Here is a 15,788-nt window from a genome sequence, read left to right as displayed (position 1 = left end):
TAGCGAAGCAGGGATAAGAGTGAGCGTTCATAAAGCTCGGCGGAGAGGCACGGTAGGAAGACGTCAGAAGCCAGAAAGGGATCCAATACTGAATGTCGACATGTTCCCGTAGAGCCGAAGGTAGATCCCCACGACGCTGGTCGTGGCGCATGATGATCAAGGTCGCCTAGCAGGCCGGGCGGCGCATGCCGTCGTCCTCCGCAAGGAGCGGGCCAGTGTTGGTCGGCTTCAGAACCTTCGATTCGCGTCCCAGGGTCGCGTAAACTGGACCATCCCACGGGCCATTCAGCTCATCCGGAGCTTCTAGGCGCACGGTACGACCTGGGAGCGCTAATGCCTGAGTAACGCTGCGCGGCTGGTTCTGGTTTGGAGGGACGGGATTGGGAACGGACGACACGGAATCTTCTGGCAGCCAGGCTGCGTCTTTGTGAAGCAGTGTGCTCTGTTGGTGCTGATGCTTTGAGCTTGGGCTTGAGCTCTGGCGTGTCAAACGGTGAATGGCCGGGCGAATTCTTCGTTCTCTTCCGGTTTGGAAACTCACGGTTCAGACCGGCTCCCCTCGTACTTAACTGAACACAAACAAAGCACTAGTACTTTTAACAAATGATAATAATACTTAGTACTGATACTACTGATACGTACAAATGTGTGCCTAAAACGTAATAAAGTCCAAAAGCTTCATTCTAGTACTGTAAGCTTACCAGTTTCTGGTGGCGAGAGGCTCTCACAATCAGTGTGGAGAGTATGCTCAGAGGCCTTTGCGCCGATTAAGTCCGTCCTTCTCGCCTCCTCAACTCCACTCAAGCAGCAACGGTCGATGCCCATGGCAGCCACAGACCCTCCCGGTCGACGGGGTCCTGACAGCACCTCACAAGGAGACGACAGCTATCAGGACGTGACAGACAAGTACCGCGAGGGTCAGAACGAAGAAGAAGAAGCTCGCAGAGTTCACGAGATCACTGAAAGCTCCTCGGACGAGAGCGGTGACGAGGCCTCGAGTAGGACCCACAGCACGACGTCGAACGGATCAGAGCTGGTCTCTCTAGACGCTGAGGCGACTCCTACGACCGTTGAAGATGAGGAAGAGAAGTTGCCTGAGATGCCACCGCCGGAGGTGGTGGAGAAGATGCGTGCGGGCGTGTACATGCCCGACCCGGAGGTGGTGTACAACACCAAAAACGTTGCCGACATGCACTATTTGTTCACGAACGACAAGCTGAAGGACGAGTCGCCCGCCATTGTGCTACGCTCCGACCCGTTCTGCATCCCGCGAGTCACGGATAATGTGCCGAACTATCGACCCACGCTCAACCCGCTGAGCATCTTTTTGGGAGAAGACCAACTACTGCCGGGGAACTTTCGGTTAGATCCGACCGAGAGACTGCCGAATGCTGGAAGCAAAGCAGCATCCAAAAAGGATGCGAAGAATGGACCTACACGGAGAATTCCACTACCACCCGGAGTCTCGTCATTATCTTCGAGCTCTGGGAAGCAGTTTCAAGGCAAAACGAGTGCGTTCATGGGGACGATGCCGCGTCAAACGGAGTTTGCAGAGATCCCAGTGTCGGAGAAGCTTTTCCAGAACCACGAGGTGTTCAGGCCATCACCGCCTATTCCTCGAGCTCCAGCGTCTCCAACGAGGAGTCAACAACCAGGTTCGTCGATAAACAGCAGACCATTCGCAGCGAACAGCTCGGAGACTGACGAGACGTCTTCAACTGGATCGAACTTTAGCGCACCGAGCACTCCCGCCTCTCTCTCCGACGCGATGCTGCTGTCCTCGATACAGCATACGCTTGACGCCACGACCGCAGCGCTAGCAGCTACAGACAGCGCGTTGTCCTCGCCATCCACTTCAGAAGCTGCTTCTGTGTCATCGGGATACCAGATCCAGCCGCTTCAGCCGCTGGAATCTGTCGCTGACACGCTGACAAACTACCTGCCTACACGCAGCGCAACTACACCGGATGGACAATACTTTAACGCACCGGGAGGTTACAATTCTGTCGGTGTTCCGATGGGCTATTCTGCTGGTCAGCAGGCTGTCCCCGGATCCTTCAGCTCTGTCCTTGCAGCGGCCGAAACCCAAGCTACCAGTCCGTATTCTGGCCTCTTCATCGACAGTACCGGGGCACAGTCTGCCAACCAGAACATGCAGACGTTTTCCTCTGCTCTTGGCTCTATCTCTCTCACCACTCCAACGAATGGAGCCGCTGGAACTCACTCGGGGTTCATCCCTCCGCAAGGAGACGTTGCGAGGTCCAGTGAGGGGACGCCGCGGCGTACAGGGGCGAAGAAGCCTCGTGCGAAGAACGTGTTTCGACCTTGTGCATCACCGGGCTGTACAAAAGGTGCCCGTGGCAAGTCTGGACTATGTCAAAAACATGGAGGGGGCAAGCGCTGTGCCGCTCCGAACTGTCCGAAAGGTGCACAAGGCAGCAGTAGCATGTGTCTCTTTCACGGAGGTGGCTATCGCTGCACGGTGGAAGGGTGCAATACAGGTGCTCGAGGTACGTCGGGCCTCTGTGCCAAACATGGAGGCTACAAGAAGGCTAAGGTGGGGGCGCCTGCAAAGCGTAAACCCAACGCTGTACATGTAGATGCTGCGACCAAGAGGGTACGCACTGATGAGCCGCAACAAGAACCGGCCACTGTCAAGACAGAATAACCGAGAGGTCATACTGTACTGTATGGACCATATTTAACAAACACGTCAGCCGTTCTCTTGAATGAATTGCGTCGTCTCATCCTGGTCAGCGCAACGTTTACTCTTTGTGCACACGATATTCAGGCACAAATCTATCACGTAGACGCGCTAAAACGTCTTGAATTTGTTGGTGGCGTCCACCAACTCCTTAGCGATGCCCGGCTCCATAGCAGAGTGGCCAGCAGTCTGCACCACTCGGAAATCCGCCTCAGGGAAGGCCTTGTGGAAGTCCCACGCTGTCTTCATCGGGCAAACGACGTCGTACCTGTCACGAATCACACATGGATCAAACACTTAAAACGCATACAACATACACACTCTGACTACGTTCTCGCACCTTCCCTGAACGATGACCGTCGGAATGTGACGAATCTTGTAGGCATTCTCGTTCAGAAATTCATCATTAGGGAAGAAGCCCTTGTTGACGAAGTAGTGGTTCTCAATGCGAGCAAACGCCTCCGCGAACTTCGCTTCGTCCATCGACTTGTCCGCAGCATTTGACTGTAGTATAAATAATCGCGTTAGACCTGCAATGCAAAGTATAGCGCGCTAGACCAGTACAAAACTTACTGGAGGGATCAAGTTGCTCGTGGTCTTTTCCCACGTGGTCCAAGCTAGTGCCGCCGGGATGCGGACCTTCGGGTCGTCACTCGTCAGACGTTTGTGATACGCCTTCACGAAATCTCCACGCTCTTCCTCGGGAATGGCGTCTCGGTATGCCTCCCAACGGTCTGGGTAGATGAAGTTCGCGCCGTGTTGGTAGTAAAAGTCGATCTCCTGCTTGCGCAAATGGAAGATGCCACGCAGCACGAGCTCCGTGACTCGCGTTGGGTGCGTTACAGCGTAAGAAATGGACAGCGTGCTGCCCCAGGATCCACCAAAGACCTGCCACTTGTCAATGCCTAAGTGGCAACGCAACTTCTCCATGTCCTCGACCAAGGGCCACGTCGTGTTGTCCTCCAGGGATGCGTGAGGTTTACTGCGACCCGAACCGCGCTGGTCCAGCAGGATGATGCGGTAGACTCGTGGGTCGTGGTAGCGTCTCATGCTGTCCGAGCAGCCCGCACCCGGCCCACCGTGCACCATGATGACAGGCTTGCCGTACGGGTTTCCACACTCTTCATAATACAGCTCGTGCAGCGGCGAGACTTGGAGTGTGCCTGTATTGAAGGGCTGAATAGGTGGGTACAGGAATTCCTCAGCGGTTGAAAGGTAGTGAGGCTCGTTGATCTGTTTTTCCTTCTTTGTGGCCGCCTCGGAGGACGCCGATGTCGAGTAACTCGCCGCCAGAGACGTGAGGGCAACGGCGGATAGCGCCACAGCTGCACGACGCGCTTGTTCGCGCTCATTTTTGGTAGGAACGTTTACAGGACGTGGGCGTGCGTTTTTGCTTGTGGGCAAAGCCAGAAGCTGCAGCGTCTTGCCGCCAGCGCGGCGCAGTGAGGACAACTTGGAGAGCATTGCTTGAGCTTCAAATTGAAAGTGGTGAAAAAGAAATGAAGATATTTTACTACAGTATAAAATATGAAAGTCTGGGATTATCATGCAAATTCCTCAACAATGGAATATTCTAAAATAGAGCTGGAGTGGCAATGAGATACCGGTATCTTGTGTGTGTTTCTAATTGCCGGGGACGTTGTGTATTGTCCGAATGGTCTACCAGGTGTGCACTAGCGTTCTATCAGTCAAACAGTAGATCATGCGGGTGGATTACACGCAGCTACTCAGCCTTCTTCTTTTTAAGCATCTTCTTGTTGCGCATGTCCTCTCGGAAGTCTTCGTATTCTCCATACAGAGCACTGAATGTCAACAGCATCGTCAATACAATATTCACAGCAACTACCGCTGAAGCTTCGAACATACCTGCGCTTTTCTTCCTTCTGAATCTCGTCGAACGAGGCTTCCATGTTGATCGAGTCGTCCGAGTCATAGGAATATTGTCGCTTCCGGTTCTTCCGGAACATCGCAGCAATGTGTCCGGGACGGTACTCTCCGTCGTCGCTCACCACAAAGCTGTCGTCCGAGTCTTCGTCCTCGAAGGGATCACGACGTCGCATCCTCGACTCCTTCGGGAAGCGATCACGTCGCTGTGAAGCTGCAGACGTCGAATGTTTATGCCGCAAGTCGTCCAGAGCCTGCTGTATCAAACGGTGGTGGCCTTTCTTCGGTACCAGAGACGGCAAGTCCGACTTCTCGATCGTACTCAGCAGCTTGACCGAGTCGAACCCGTTCTCAAAGAACGCTGGAGCGTACTCGCTCATGTCCACACTCAGCCCCTTGAGCCACGACAACACTTCGCGCTGTCCTTCTGTGTAGTTCTCTTCCTTCCTCCTGGCTACTGTACTGGTTTTCTTCTTAGCTACGCCCGTACTGGCAGTGGATGCAGAGCCCACACCACACACGCGAGGATACATTTTATCCAACATGGCTTTTCGCGCGTCCACTGCTGGAGGAGGAACTCTAGGCGCTGAGCCGCCTCTCGAAGACGAAGCACTCGAGGGTCGCGATCCAGGTCTCGCTCGGCCATTCGCCTGAGTGTTACTGCTACTGCTCCGAGCGCGCTCAGGCTCCCGACGGCCACTATCACTGCCATTACCGGGTTGTCCTGACAGTGCTCTGTATTTAAGCTGGCGCTGTCGGTGTCTCTCTTCCGCTGACCTGTTATTTGTCCCTTGATTAGCATCACCAACGCAGCTATTTAGCATACAAATCTAATAGCGTACATGTTAGCCAGTGAAGTAGCAGGACGTCTCGCCTGTTGCTGCATTCTCGACGCCGGCAGCACTCGACGAGCCACTGGTGGGGCCGATCCTGATCTGTGGTTCGCACTAGAGAGCGGTCGACGCTGCGCCAGCTGCGCTCTGCCAATTGAGCTTCTCGATGGAGCGGTAGACACCGTCGTACCTCTCCGTCCCTTGGCTATAGGCCCACTGAGCACCTGTACAGTCCGGGAGTCTCTCTTAGCTCTCTCACTGGCATAACCCTCCTGTAATCTCTTCCTGGCGCTCTCAAGTCTTTTCTGATCTCCTGGATCTGTCGTGCATACACACAAGGGAGAACGTAAGTCTACCACTTTTATCTGTGTACACTGTAAGAATTGTACCGACCTCGTTTTGGCGGCGATGGACTCGGAACTCGCTGTCTTTCCGGCGGTCGACTGGACGAGGATGAAGAGGAAGCGATGCCCACTTCGTTCTTCCATTTCTTAGTGAGGCTCTGACTGTAACCGCGTACGATCTCGTCGTCGTGTTTCTTTAGTTTATTAACAGCCGCGCCGATCTTGGTGCGTTGTAGCAAGTCTTTATCCACTTTCAGAGTCGTGAGCTTTCCCAGTAGCCGCTGCATGTCGGGCACTACGCTCTTATCTGACTTCCAGCCGTCTCGCTGTGTTACCTCTGCGATCTGTCGGGCCATAGTGGCCACGTCCTTCTCCCCCGTCACGGCCATTGCTGTCTATTACTTCTTCCGGCGTCGTCCCCTGGCTGCCCCTACGCGTCAGTCGGTCTAACAATACCGGACAGAGAAAAACCTTGGATGGAAAAACCTAGAGATGGTGTTGTACACACACATTATGTAGACTACATAAGTCTCATAAGTGCGTCAATGCTGCGGCCAGCAAGAGTACGACGCTTGCGGCCTGTGGCGGCGCGCCATGCGTCGTATACGCTGGGCATTGAGACCAGGTACTTTGCAATTCACTAAATCTAGATTGTGTCGTACCAGAGCTAGCGTCTAAGATGCTGCTCGGTATTGTAGCTGCGACGACACAGCAGCAGCAGTGTTGGACCAGGACGGACGTGTGCTCAGCAACGTTATCTCGTCTCAGTGGGAGCTCAACGCCAAGTGGAGAGGTTTGTGAATTGTACCACTGCAATTTGCAATAGTTTCGGCTGGCTTGACGGTACTATAATGTTGCTGTAGGGATCGTCCCAGCGCTGGCGGCTCGAGCTCACGAGAACAATCTTCCGCATGTGATCAACGCTGCCCTTGAGCAGAGGTGACAAACATTGACGATGATAAGCTTACTGTGTTTGTACAATAGATACTCATGCACTCTTATACATGCTACTAGTGGACTGGAAAGTCTCCAGCAGTTGTCGGCGGTGGCAGTGACTTCCGGTCCCGGACTGGCCCCGTGTCTGGATGTGGGACTGCGGACAGCACGTCAAATCTGCCTCGACAACCCGGACATCGCGTTCCTGCAGATCAACCACCTGGAGGTGCGACGAAAAACGAACAATAGGAGGTGCGCGGACTGAAACTCACAGTTTTGTATTGGCAGGCCCATGTTCTTGTGTCACGCTTGCCACAAGTACGTATCTGCGGGTGCACTGATAATAACTAACGGACAGCGTCATTAACGTATTGTTTCCCTTACGCTTTTGCTAGCTTGAAACGCCACGACCGGAATTTCCTTTCGTCGTGCTCTTGGTGTCTGGTGGTCACTGCTGCCTTGTTCTAGCCAAGGGTCTGGGAGATTACGAGCTGTTGGGAAATACACTCGACGATTCCATTGGCGAAGCCTACGACAAGGTGGCTCGAATGCTGGATATTACTGCTTCAAGCGGCAAAGGGGTGCATGGTGGCAAGCTGATTGAGGATATGGCTGCGCGCGGCAACGACCGTGCTTTTCCATTCACAGAGCCCATGAAGCATCGGAAGGTGGGCTTGCTACTTTACGCCTGTCCTGTGCGCTGATCTAACCTACAGTATCGTAGGATTGCGACTTCTCTTACTCAGGGATCAAGACAGCTATGCTACGAGAGGTTAAAAAGGTGAGTAGCACTACTATAGTGCTTCCTTCATCGCGCTTGAACAACTTATCGCTACCTCCACAGCTTGGCGAATTAGACGAAAAAATGAAGGAGGACCTGTGCGCCTCTTTCCAGGTATGAGCGATGCATGATCGTGTCCTGTTGACATCCAGGCTAATAGCTTTAATGCTTTGTCCTTCTCATTTATCAGCGAAAAGCAGTTGATCAGTTAATCACTCGAACGCGCCGAGCATGTCAATGGAGCAAAGACCGGTTGGGGGATAACATCACGAGCCTCGTACGCTAGAATCCACATGGAGCCAATCGAGTTTTCTGTACTAACGTCACCGTTCGTTTCTAGGTTGTGTGCGGTGGTGTGGCATCGAATCAGTATCTCCGAGACCGGATGCAGGCGGCGGCAGCAGAAGAAGAAGTAGCAGCTGTGTTCCCACCGGCCAAATATTGCACTGACAACGGCGTCATGGTTGCTTGGGCAGGGCTCGAGCGATACGCTAAGGGTATGCGTAGCGATCCAGAGCCTGCACGATATCAGCCTCGATGGCCACTCGAGACGCTGCAACCACTCTAAAACAGCGAAATAGAAACACATTTTGTGAAACCTGGTAACTTTGATGAGCTGCTTGAAGTGAATTCAAGACTCTCAACAAAACGAGACATCAGTCTCTGCCAGCGCGTCACGTCAAATGGGTGGCTTTAACTTTTGATCATTTTTGAAGAAGGCGATGGAGTTTTGCTTGTGTAGTTGAAAGTTCCTGCAACTCCATCCAGATACGCTCCATGCCAGGTGGAGCTGTACGAGCGTGGAAGTCTGATGGTGTTGTAGACTCAGAATTATCACGTTTGGCAATTGATGATAGGTCTTGCGTTCCGGAAAGATTAACAAAGTTCAAGAACTTATGGTAGTCAACATACCCGTCCTTGCCAGCATCAAATTTCACTGCTAACAATGTGGCATCTGCGTCGCCAAGAGTGACGCCAAGATGATCCGAGACCAATTGGAAATCTTTGAGTGGCAATACACCTCGGCCACTTGGATCATATTTCGTAAACGATTCTTTGACATGGCCGTCCGATGACGCCGTCGTGTTTGCGCTCTCTCGTTCATGCCACCTTTTCAGGAACGCTTCCCGATTGAAAAATCCCCAAAGCAATTCCTCGTAGTGTATCTCGCCACTACTGTCAAGATCGAAGCGTTTAAACAACGCCGAGCTTTGTTCTTGTGTTAATTCAGGAGAATTACCGGTGCCGTTTTCGCGGAGCAAGCGCTGAAACTCACTGTAGCTGAGTGTCCTGCTACGATCAAGATCGTACCGACGGAAAACTTCGACACCGTTCTTAGAGCTCAACACTAGTCGTCGAACCTTACGCATTGCGCTCTCTAAAGCTGTCTCTTTCGTGACCATATCTGCCTCTTCTAAACTGCGTCGGCGACCATGGAGATCGTACACTGCGCTTCCGGTTCGACTACTGCCGAGTATTAGCTCCATCTCCTTCTTGGAAAGCGGTCCAGAACCTAGCTTTATAGTGCCGTTTGGCGTCTTTTCGATGTTGCCCATTACGACGCGCGCTTGGCGTTTCAGTCGCTCCTGGTGACGATGAGCAGCGATGGCCGCTTGTTTCAAGCGAGACTCCATAGCATTCAACTCGTCTCGATACTCCAACGTATCTGCAATTGTCTGTCGAACTGCTTGGGCGTCACGACGCTTTTGCTCATTTATGCGAAGCTTTCGAGCCGACTCTTTCACCAGTTGGGTATGACGCAGATTCGCTAGTTTTTCAGCTTTATCTTGGAGTTGCTTTGCCGTTTGAACGTCACGTCGCGATGCACCTAGCTCCTTATGAAGATGTCGTCGAGCATCTGACCACTCGTTGGAAGGTTCCTCCAGTTTATCCACATCCAGAGAATTTAGGCGAGGGTTCAATCTTACTGTAGTTAGTTTGAACTCTTTCTTTTCAGGTAAAGAAACTTTACTTGTAGCACTCGCAAGGCTTCGACTACTGCTACTGCGGATCGATGATCGTCGTTTCATTTGCTGCATTGAATTTTGATCCTGGGTTTGTAAACTTCGATTTGAATGAGTGGCTCCCAGAAGCCGCGTTGTATTTTGCTCATTCGCTTGTTCTTCATTTCCAAAGTCATTTTCATCTTCAGAGTCTGGTGAATCCTTTGACTCAGAAACTTCAACTATCTCGTACGGAGGCGGCAAATCGTCGTCGTCCTCCGTTTCTCCTCCACTCACACTACCACTACGGTCATCATTGTCGCCGTTATCGTTACCCTCATAATACACTGGATCACTTGCATCGCCGGACTCGTCGAAAGCCAAGTCCATGTTGTCATCCCCAATTGCGTACTCGGCCACTTTTTCTCCGCACATGAGCACAAGCCAATCTGGCCACTTCCCACTGTCGGAATCCGCCGTTGTAGGTGTGATAACCATCCAGGTCAGTAGCCATTTCACCAGCTCTTCTTTGGGTGGTGCTGGCACCCGGCCGCCACCTGCCAGCCACTTTTTCAGTCTCAGGTCCAATAATTCGTCGTCTGCTTCTTCCCCTCCCGGCCGTCGTTTCTCCGCCCCGGCGCCGGCAAATGCAAATTCAAAGGCACGCAGCATCTGCCGCTGGTTCACGAGCCGCATCAAGTGCATACAGGGCATCAACACGCTGGGATCACCCTGCATCTCTGCCTCCTCGAGTAGTTCCAGGTCAAAACGCAGCGCAAAGCCCGGCGTCCGCTGCTCTGCCACCGCCACACGAGCGAGAATCTTTTGCTGCCGTCTCGATTCACTGCACCATGGTGCCATCGCCAATGGGAACGATGCGCACTCCCAGTAGAAAGCCATGCTGCCCCAGTGCAGGTCGCCAACAAGGCAACGCCACTGTTGCTATTTTTTATTTCTTAAATTTAAGCTATTTATATCATGCGCCTTCGTCACTTCTGGCGACGTCACTAGTCTAAACATCTGTTCCAAACGTTGGAGTCATCAAAACGGGCCTGTCTCTACTCCAAACCTACACAAGTTGTGTCACAACTGCTTCGAATCAGCCTACGCATTGCGACAATGGTCTCCGTTCTGCAGTGAAACTGGTCGAAAGGCTCGACTGTCGTCTGCAGCGACGATTGGCGCACACTTTATCACTCGACCCGAGAGAAGAAGATGGCGCTGCGATTGCTGCTGCTGGCATCGCTGCTGGTCTTAACGTTTTCCAAGGAGGGCGTGATGCGGACGCGTCCTGTGTTGTTGATGCCGGGTTTCGCATCATCACAGCTGCAATCCTGGAGCCATCGTCGCTGCGAGACCGGGTTCCGCAAGAATTTGTATCGGGACATCAAATTCGGCGACCGCGTCTGGGTTGATGTGGCGCGCGTATTGGCGCAAAGCGACTGCTGGATCCGCTGCATGAAGCTGGACATCACGACGCAGGAGGAACTCGAGTGCAAGTTGCGGTACGCAGTTGCACTGTCAGCGGATACAGTTCAGTGAGTGGATCGTTTCGACTAATGAGTTTTTGCTTCTTGACGGACTATCCGTAGAGCTGCACAAGGCCTGGAAGCGGTGTCTGAGCTGGATCCGGGCATCGTTACAGGTCCATTATCGACGGTGTGGCGCAGTATCATTCACGATCTGGTGGACCACTTCGAGCTGGACCCGGATCAATTGGTGGTCGCCACTTACGACTGGAGACTGCCACCCAGTAAGCTGCAGGAACGTGATAAATACTTCTTTTCGCTCAAAAAGAAAAGTAAGTTGCTGGAAGTGATAGCTGGATAATAGGCGCTGACTATTTGAGGTGTGTTGTTGTCTTAGTTGAGTACACGGTGACGCTGGACGGCAACAATGGGGGACTTGTCGTGATTGCGCACTCGATGGGCAACGGCGTCTTCCGCTATTTCCTCGAGTGGCTGAAGGAGGAGGTGGGGAGGAATAACTGGCAGAAATGGATTGATGCCCACATCTCGGCGTATTTCGCAGTCGGATCGCCACTACTCGGAAGTGCCGAGTCAATGGAGCTCATCACTTCAGGGATTACGGAAGGGTTACCAATCACGCAGAGCGAAATGCGCAAACTCGTGGTTTCGTTTGGTACGACCTTGATTGTTTGTTACTGATGCTGGCAATATCTTACTCTTCGTGTATGTGTGTAGGCTCCATCTTGAGCTTCATGCCGATCCCTTCTGGTTTAAATTCGCCCAAGGACGATGAAGTGCTTATTACAGTGCGCGCTCAGCAGGGAATTATCCCCAGTGACGACCCAGTGCTGTCTCGCAACTACACCAGCGCTGACATTGCATCAGGTCAGCTTTTCCGCGATATGTCTGCACACGACCCGATCTTCGGTAAATTGGAGACTCTGCGCCAGAAATTCTACGTGGATGACCCCGTTCTCGACTTCTTTAAACCTTGGGAACGTCCTCCGATTGCTTCTGTCTACAGTGTTTACGGCGTCAATGTTCCGGTACGACGTTTTCGAATTAGTATTGATCCAGGTTCATTTATCTAACGCTACTCGTTTTTCAACAGACTAAGATATTTTACGAGTATGAAAATGCAGAAACACCTGGCCACTGGTTCCAGGTGCAGTTCACGAATGAAGAAGGCCACGAGCAAACCTGCAGCAAGACGGGAGACGGCACTGTGCCGTATCATTCGCTCTCATATGCGCACACGTGGCTGGGCTCTAAGGGCTCTTCAGTGCGTGTCACCCAGACTCCACAATCCGTTTACTTCTCGGCCGAAAACATCACGCGAGTTCGTGCTGTACGACACGCAAGCAATCACCACGCGGAATACTCGCTGTTGAATGGCAACTTGCCCATTTGCGAGGCAGACGACGCATCCTCTTCTTTCAGTGGCACCGCAGGCTTCTTCGCTGGGCTCTTCGGGCCACTTAACCGCGACAGGATCACATTCTTCGAGAGCTCCAAGGAAGTGGATGGAGTTGCTCAATCGGTACGTACGGAACTGGAACACTGTCCGCAATATCCACTGTACTATAATAACGCTATGTGTTTTGCCTCGTCATATGCAGACGGGTGTGTGGGAAATCGATGGAGTGGGTCATCGTGATATTCTCTCCAACCCAGCATTTCTGCGCGAGCTACGCGCCGAGTTGCGTCACATTTTCAATGGCAAAACCAACTCGGACAAGGTAAGTTATAACCACTTCCTGTTGCACAAGCTGCTATAAACTAACACACGCTCGGTGTAGTCCTCTCGCCCGCCAGTCATCGACAGTGACTGCTACTGGAACTATCGTCACGCGCACTGCGAGTTTCCAGAGTTCTGTGAATACCGCTACGTCTTCGGAGACATAACGTTCGACCAATCCTGCCGTGTTCGTCTGAAAAGAACGCTACCAGCGCCTTCGACACCCGCAACTCCGTTCCTGGGTGTCTCGGCATCGACACCAAGCAAGGAGCCAGTTGAGCTCTCATTATCCGGACCATACTGCTCAGCTCCATGCCTGCCTATTTCGTCCTCATCAAGGGACATCACAATGTCTTCTTCCTCTAATTTCAACGGCCTCGGCTCTCTTCAACAAGAGCCGCTGCAAACATGATAGGACGAAGGGGGCTATAGCTGTCCCTTTAAACGTAGTAGAAGTAGAACAATTTTAGACGATAGCTAAAGTATGAAGCTTCGTATTTTCACTTGACATTTCTCTTGGCTTGTAGCAGTAAACGAGTCTTTATTATGACTCGGACGTAGCTCTACTGAAGCAGAGCGTCTGCGTGGTGGTTGACGTGTTCCTCCACGAAGGAGGCGATGAAGTAATAGCTGTGATCGTATCCATCCTGCATGCGGAGCGTCACCTTCTGGCCCACCGAGTTGCAGGCTGCCTCGAAAGCTTCTGGCAGCAGCTGCTTGTCATGTAAGAAGTTGTCTTCGCGACCTTGGTCGATCAGGATCGTGTGGGGGATCGGGCCCTGGTTAAGGATAAGTTGCGTCGCATCATATTGCTTCCAGGTCTCCTGGTCGACGCCCAAGTAGCCAGTGAAGGCCTTAATTCCCCACGGACACTGGCTCGGGTGCGAAATGGGTGCAAACGCCGAGATGGACTTGTATTGGGTCTGTATCAATAAGTACACATCAGTATTCATAGTTTCTAGAGCAGACCAACAAAGCTCCGTACCGGGTTGCGAATTCCGAGAACCAGCGCGCCGTGTCCACCCATTGAGTGCCCCATAATGGAGTGCTTGTCCTCCAGCACAGGGAAATTGGCGGTGATGAGTGCTGGTAGCTCCTTGGTCACGTACGAGTACATGCGGTAGTGCTCGTCCCATTTGGATTCCGTGGCGTCCACATAGAAGCCTGCGCCAGTGCCAAAGTCCCAATTATCCTCGTCTCCGGGGATGCTCACACCACGCGGACTGGTGTCTGTAGTGACAATGGCGATGCCGCGGCTGGCCGCCACCTTCTGCGCCTCGGGAGCCTTGACGAACAGCAACTCGTCGTTGCACGTGAGTCCCGCCAGGTAGAACAGCACAGGCACCTTGTGGCTGTCGCTGGCATTTGGTGGGAGGAAGATACTGAACTTCATGGTACACTTGGTGGTGGCACTCTCATGCGAGTACTGTTTGATGACGCCCCCGAAGGACTTGACCTGCTTCACGAGCTGCATCGTGTTCGTAAGTTCGACTGGGAATGCGAAAGTGAGCCAAGGGGAATTGATTAGGTAGAATATCTTATGTTTTAGCGGTAAATGAATCAGGTATATCAATACCGGTACCGGTATTAATTCATGTTTGGACAACGTGCTCTTCTTCTTATCGTATCTAAATCAACTGCACAACTTCGGAGAGCAGTGGCTGGATGGCATTGAGGCCTGGTGTTACGTTCAGGCGGCGGATGACTTCAGCGAGGCCAAGTTCAACCGACAGAGTGCGAGCAGCTTCAAATTTGTGCAGCAAGCGGCCAAGGCCGACGATAATTCCTTCGATGGTTTGTTGATGTAGAGCAGAAGTAGGTTGGAGCCTTGAGATTCGATCGAGCGTCTCCACAGCACCACAGACGATGGTAGTGACCACCACTTCCTCTCCAATCTTCATTGCCAAGCAGCAGTTGCTGATGATGTGAGCACTCAGCACACGCGCTTCTTGGCTGGTGGACGGATCGGCGATCGTAGCGAACACGAAAGGAAGAAAACGTGTCGAGGTGGAGAGCGCCATGTCACTGAATCCGGGGTTAGCAAAGGCGTTCAGCAGCACAGCCAGTAGCAGAGTCTTCTGTGCGGACGTCAGTGACGAAGGTTCGATTTCTGAGGCGTGAACAATGGCCTCAAAGCACGCGTTCTTCTCTGTTGTAGCCTGCGAGTGAGCTGGCTGGAGAAACAGCACGCGAATCAAGCCCAGCGCTGGGAAGAAGAGCGCGGACTCGTGTCCTTGAGACAGCAACTTGCTAGCAATCTTCCACCATTCTACGCTCTTAGTCGATTCAGCTTCCTTATTGTCCTCCCCGACGTGTGCCGACAAGGCATCAAGCTCTGAGACTTCATCTTCAGACAGTAGTTTCTCTGTGTTGCGTTCTTTAATGAGCTGTACCATCCTCTCCAAGTAGAGGGCAGGCGACCCGGAGATTTTAAACCGACGCGACGCTAGTTCTACCGATGGAGTAGCAGCAGATGATGAGGCAGCAGCAGGCACGACGAGGTTGGCACGTGACGGGTCATTAAATGGGATCGAGAAGAGTTGGTCGCCTGGTGCCGCGTGCATCTGGTTGTTCATGTTCTCCAGCATGGGTCTCAGCATTGCTCTATCGTCACAAAAACATCAAGTCAGATCCACTATCGCTCTCAATATTGCAATAGCTCCTCCGTTGAACGTACCCAAATGGCGAGTTGAGCGCCTCATTCGGCAGGTCCAGAATGTACTGTGGAATACCCGACCCAACGAGAAACTTGGACACGTCGTCCGAAAAGTTGTTGCAATTGTGGCGCAGCAGGTCATAAGTAGCGTCCGTAAAGCGCGCACTGTTCTCGCGCAGATATTGTTCCAACTGCTGTTGTGTCAAACTCGTCTCACCCAGTGTGATGGTACGCACGGGGTGCATACCATAGCGCTGTACCACCAATTCCGGCTGCATGGCCTGAATACCGCCGCCGCCGAAGAAGTATTCCTTGCCAAACACCAGCACACCCGTGTGCCACACCCCGTCGATTGTCTTGCCCAGTAGTGCTGGCGATAGCTGCCGCGCCATGCCGTTGCTCAAGTCGTACACGTGGAGAGTCACACTCGACATTTTCGCTCCAAGCGGTTAATTTGATACTGACGACGGAAGAGCCGAGGTTCGAGAATGTACCATAGA

At 52.6% G+C, this 15,788-nt stretch overlaps 8 protein-coding genes across 8 annotated transcripts; 3 read left to right on the top strand and 5 right to left on the bottom strand.

Moving 5' to 3' along the window:
* Window positions 1-699: 699 nt before the first annotated feature.
* PITG_06897 (uncharacterized protein) lies at window positions 700-2,668 on the top strand (the record flags this gene model as incomplete). The annotated part of the gene is made up of 4 exons (XM_002904828.1): window positions 700-1,362; window positions 1,483-1,629; window positions 1,744-1,994; window positions 2,091-2,668. 4 exons carry the CDS (start codon window positions 1,100-1,102, stop codon window positions 2,666-2,668), a joined length of 1,239 nt encoding a protein of 412 aa, XP_002904874.1.
* A 333-nt stretch (window positions 2,669-3,001) lies between these two features.
* PITG_06896 (proline iminopeptidase) lies at window positions 3,002-4,193 on the bottom strand (the record flags this gene model as incomplete). Its single annotated transcript, XM_002904827.1, has 2 exons — window positions 3,002-3,208; window positions 3,278-4,193. 2 exons carry the CDS (start codon window positions 4,166-4,168, stop codon window positions 3,002-3,004), a joined length of 1,098 nt encoding a protein of 365 aa, XP_002904873.1.
* A 138-nt stretch (window positions 4,194-4,331) lies between these two features.
* On the bottom strand, window positions 4,332-6,154 carry PITG_06895 (uncharacterized protein; the record flags this gene model as incomplete). The annotated part of the gene is made up of 4 exons (XM_002904826.1): window positions 4,332-4,506; window positions 4,571-5,365; window positions 5,431-5,734; window positions 5,815-6,154. 4 exons carry the CDS (start codon window positions 6,152-6,154, stop codon window positions 4,428-4,430), a joined length of 1,518 nt encoding a protein of 505 aa, XP_002904872.1.
* Window positions 6,155-6,310: 156 nt separating this feature from the next.
* PITG_06894 (O-sialoglycoprotein endopeptidase, putative) lies at window positions 6,311-8,050 on the top strand (the record flags this gene model as incomplete). The annotated part of the gene is made up of 10 exons (XM_002904825.1): window positions 6,311-6,390; window positions 6,464-6,558; window positions 6,629-6,704; window positions 6,780-6,927; window positions 6,990-7,019; window positions 7,097-7,369; window positions 7,426-7,482; window positions 7,546-7,596; window positions 7,673-7,759; window positions 7,823-8,050. The coding sequence occupies 10 exons, from the start codon at window positions 6,311-6,313 to the stop codon at window positions 8,048-8,050; spliced, it is 1,125 nt and encodes a 374-aa protein (XP_002904871.1).
* Window positions 8,051-8,186: 136 nt separating this feature from the next.
* On the bottom strand, window positions 8,187-10,325 carry PITG_06893 (uncharacterized protein; the record flags this gene model as incomplete). Its single annotated transcript, XM_002904824.1, has 2 exons — window positions 8,187-9,533; window positions 9,921-10,325. The coding sequence occupies 2 exons, from the start codon at window positions 10,323-10,325 to the stop codon at window positions 8,187-8,189; spliced, it is 1,752 nt and encodes a 583-aa protein (XP_002904870.1).
* A 378-nt stretch (window positions 10,326-10,703) lies between these two features.
* PITG_06892 (uncharacterized protein) lies at window positions 10,704-13,044 on the top strand (the record flags this gene model as incomplete). The annotated part of the gene is made up of 7 exons (XM_002904823.1): window positions 10,704-10,930; window positions 11,018-11,226; window positions 11,292-11,567; window positions 11,630-11,940; window positions 12,006-12,434; window positions 12,514-12,633; window positions 12,694-13,044. 7 exons carry the CDS (start codon window positions 10,704-10,706, stop codon window positions 13,042-13,044), a joined length of 1,923 nt encoding a protein of 640 aa, XP_002904869.1.
* A 151-nt stretch (window positions 13,045-13,195) lies between these two features.
* PITG_06891 (S-formylglutathione hydrolase, putative) lies at window positions 13,196-14,106 on the bottom strand (the record flags this gene model as incomplete). The annotated part of the gene is made up of 2 exons (XM_002904822.1): window positions 13,196-13,555; window positions 13,618-14,106. 2 exons carry the CDS (start codon window positions 14,104-14,106, stop codon window positions 13,196-13,198), a joined length of 849 nt encoding a protein of 282 aa, XP_002904868.1.
* Window positions 14,107-14,149: 43 nt separating this feature from the next.
* On the bottom strand, window positions 14,150-15,730 carry PITG_06890 (peptidase, putative; the record flags this gene model as incomplete). Its single annotated transcript, XM_002904821.1, has 2 exons — window positions 14,150-15,236; window positions 15,310-15,730. 2 exons carry the CDS (start codon window positions 15,720-15,722, stop codon window positions 14,261-14,263), a joined length of 1,389 nt encoding a protein of 462 aa, XP_002904867.1.
* Between the last annotated feature and the right edge of the window lie 58 nt (window positions 15,731-15,788).

Source organism: Phytophthora infestans, genomic scaffold, assembly GCF_000142945.1.
Source record: "Phytophthora infestans T30-4 supercont1.10 genomic scaffold, whole genome shotgun sequence".
Taxonomy (NCBI): domain Eukaryota; phylum Oomycota; class Peronosporomycetes; order Peronosporales; family Peronosporaceae; genus Phytophthora; species Phytophthora infestans.
This window is presented reverse-complemented; position numbering and strand designations above follow the sequence as displayed.